Here is a 3177-nt window from a genome sequence, read left to right as displayed (position 1 = left end):
TTTTAAGGTTGTATAACACCAAATATTTTCTGAAAATCGAAAAAAAAAGTGAATTTTTAATCAGAGGCGTAGAAAGAATTTTTTGGTGTTCGAGATAAGTAACTTTCAGACATGGAGCAAACTCCAAACATTTATATGTTTATACTTATGTTAAATAATGAGGGTTTACAAAAAATTGCGATGATTGCAGGCTGGGAACAAAAAAGCCCCAAAATTTTCGCCCCCCCTGCCCCAAACGTGAGAGCAACAAGTCGATGAAGTATTTTTTGTACTATTCTTAACTAGACTTATATTCATCGATAAATTTTAAGTTTTCATTTCATGTAATTTTTATTGATATAAAATTTATCTTTTTTTTTTAAAGTTTGAACGTTTTTGAATATTTGAAGGCGTACCACCTTAAAGATGAAAAAGCAGCAATTAGTATTCGATCATTCACGCAAAATCCCGACTTCAGGAACAGAAAACGAACCTAAAGGTATAAAGTTTCAACGCTTTTTGTCAGGAAAGTTAAGAAATTTAACAATTTGAAATTATATCGAGCCATTAAATATCCAAACTGATCAGATAAGCAATCAATGACTGCTAAAACTCGAGCTCGAAAACGTTGACGAAGTGCTTACAAAATTTAATGGCTGCATAGTTATGGATGACGAAACGTATTTTAAATGTGGTTTCAAATAGCTCCCAGGTACAAAATTTTGCACTTCAATTGTTCGTGGACGTGTCAGCAAAAAGTTCAAGTAACCATTGAACAAATTTGGTAAGAAACTTCTCTTGTGGCAAGCAATATGCAGCTGCATTTTGCTTGCCACAAGAGAATCTTTGAGATTTGTTTCGATGTGACGAAAGCTCAAGATCTCAAAGATCTCGAGCTTTCGTCAACTTTAAACTCGGATGTTTACATCAAGGAATGCTTGCAAGCTAGATTTTTGCCATTTTATTGTCACGATATCCCCTCTTGGTTCTAGCCTGATCTTGCTTCTTGTCATTATTTTTAGAAGACTGTAGAGTGGTACAATTTGAAAGACATCAAACTCTTATCAAAAATTTGAAATCACTAAACTGACCACAGTTCTGTCCCATTAAGAAATTTTGGGGAATCGGCAAAGGATATTTGCGTAAAAATGGCAAAACAATAAGTACAACTAAAGATTTGATTAGAGAGTAGACATTAGTAGGAGAAAAAATTACAAAGACAGAAGTTGATGTCATCGATTAGGGTAAATGTTCGCTTATTTATTCGAAATAATAAAAAATATTAAAGTAAAAAGCATTTTTATAATCTTCAAGTTGCTTTTAAAATAAATATTAAAGATTAAAAAGATTAAAATAAATATTAAAGTTTTTGCATTAGTTTAATTATTTTATATTTCTTTTGAATTTTTCATCGTTCCGAATTTAACAATCGCATGCTTTAGTTTTTCGGAAAATTAAAGAATTTTACAAGAATGACGGCAGTTTCACCATAAATAATCGCTTTGTTTTGTAAAAATCAATACGAAGCAAAACAGGCATTTGTTTGCAGGGCCGTTTTTGGAGCGTCGTAGGCTCTAGGCACTTTGCATAAAAATGTAGCTGTAGGCCTTTCTTTCAATTTAAATGTCATGTACACGTTATTCGATTTACATTATTTTTTAATTTTTGTACGTAGTCGTTAATGGGCCTACAGTCGCTGTTTGTTTGATTATTCTGTATCTGTACACATGTTATGCCTTAAAGAAATTAAATTGTAACCATTTCATTAATTGTATTTCTCTCACTATCATTACTTTAGTTATAGTCATGAAAAGCCATTAAAAATTCAGCAATCTATGGTTTGTTATTTGTTTTAAACGTTTGTTTAAATTGTTTTGGTGTCATACAGTCAGTTTATAATTTTTTCTCAGCTTCAACGAAGAGATGGTCAACTCTTAAAGAACTTCTTAAAGAAAACGTATTTGTTTTACAAAGCTTATCAAAAACTAGGTGGTCCTCCAGAAGTGATGCCACAAGAGCTTTCTATGCAAATTACTTACAAATTCGTCAAGCATTATGTGAAGTCACTAACAGCAAACATCAACCACCAGCAGCTGTTCATGAAGCGAAATCACTGGTTAAACATTTAGACTACTTTGAAACTGCGTTAATGTGCGTGATTCGGAAAGATTTACTTCAAAATATGAATATTGTCAATAAAGCTTTACAGGAGCCGGGTTTTGAGCTGTGCACCATCATTAAACTGTACGATGGTCTCATACAGTATTTTCATGATACACGCAGTAAGTTTGAAACATTCGAAGTCCAGGCAAAATATCTCACAGAATCTGATTACAAAGAAGCTACACAACGCAAGCGAATACGGAAGCGATTTGATGACGAAGTTATGGATACAAGTAATCCCAGTTTAAATGTTAGTGCCAGTGATAATTTCCGTATTCAACAGTATTACGTTATCATAGACAGACTTAATAATGAGATGGAAAAACGCAGAGCAGCTTATAAAGTATTGTACGAAAGGTTTAACTTTCTTCTTGACAACAGATCTTTGTCGAGTGAGGAAGAAGTGGCTAAAACCAAGGCACTAATTCAGTTGTATCCATCAGACCTCGAAGACGAATTTACCGATGAGTTTTTGCTGTTTTCTCAAATGTTTAGTGATGGTAAATCGGTGTCTGATAAGATTAAGCTGCAAATAGACAATAAACTAGTTGCAAGTTTTCCAAATGTTAATATCGCTTTCAGGATTTATCTCTCTATATTAGGCACGAATTCAGAAGGTGAACGTTCTTTTTCAAAATTAAAACTGATAAAAAACTAATATCTGCGTTCAACTATGGGACAAGCCCGACTATCCTCCCTGGCACTGCTATCAATTGAAAATGAAGTAATGCGGGAGATGACATTTGAAGATGTTATAGTTGATTTTGCAAATACCAAAAGTCGAAAAGTTAATGTCATCTAATTATACTGTTTGATTATAAACATTTTTATCAATTATGAATATTATGCTGCATCTGTATGATTGTTTTTTTAATGAAATGAAAAACACTTTAAAATTTCTTTTTTTTTTCATTTCTTTTTTTTTTTCATTTCTTTTGTAGGCCCCTGTAGATCCGTAGGCTCTAGGCACAGTGCCTATAGTGCCTAATGGATAAGATGGCCCTGTTTGTTTGCTTCAAAATAACAAAACAAATG

General features: G+C 32.8%; 1 protein-coding gene across 1 annotated transcript; it reads left to right on the top strand.

The window, feature by feature from the left end:
• The first annotated feature begins 405 nt into the window (after positions 1 to 405).
• Positions 406 to 2800, top strand: LOC136081234 (uncharacterized). Its single transcript, XM_065798535.1, has 2 exons — positions 406 to 478; positions 1890 to 2800. The coding sequence occupies exons 1-2, from the start codon at positions 406 to 408 to the stop codon at positions 2798 to 2800; spliced, it is 984 nt and encodes a 327-aa protein (XP_065654607.1).
• The last annotated feature ends 377 nt before the right edge of the window (positions 2801 to 3177 follow it).

Source organism: Hydra vulgaris, chromosome 06 (assembly GCF_038396675.1).
Source record: "Hydra vulgaris chromosome 06, alternate assembly HydraT2T_AEP".
NCBI classification, from domain to species: domain Eukaryota; kingdom Metazoa; phylum Cnidaria; class Hydrozoa; order Anthoathecata; family Hydridae; genus Hydra; species Hydra vulgaris.
The sequence above is the reverse complement of the archived record's forward strand: the minus strand, read 5'-3'. Positions and strand labels throughout refer to the sequence as shown.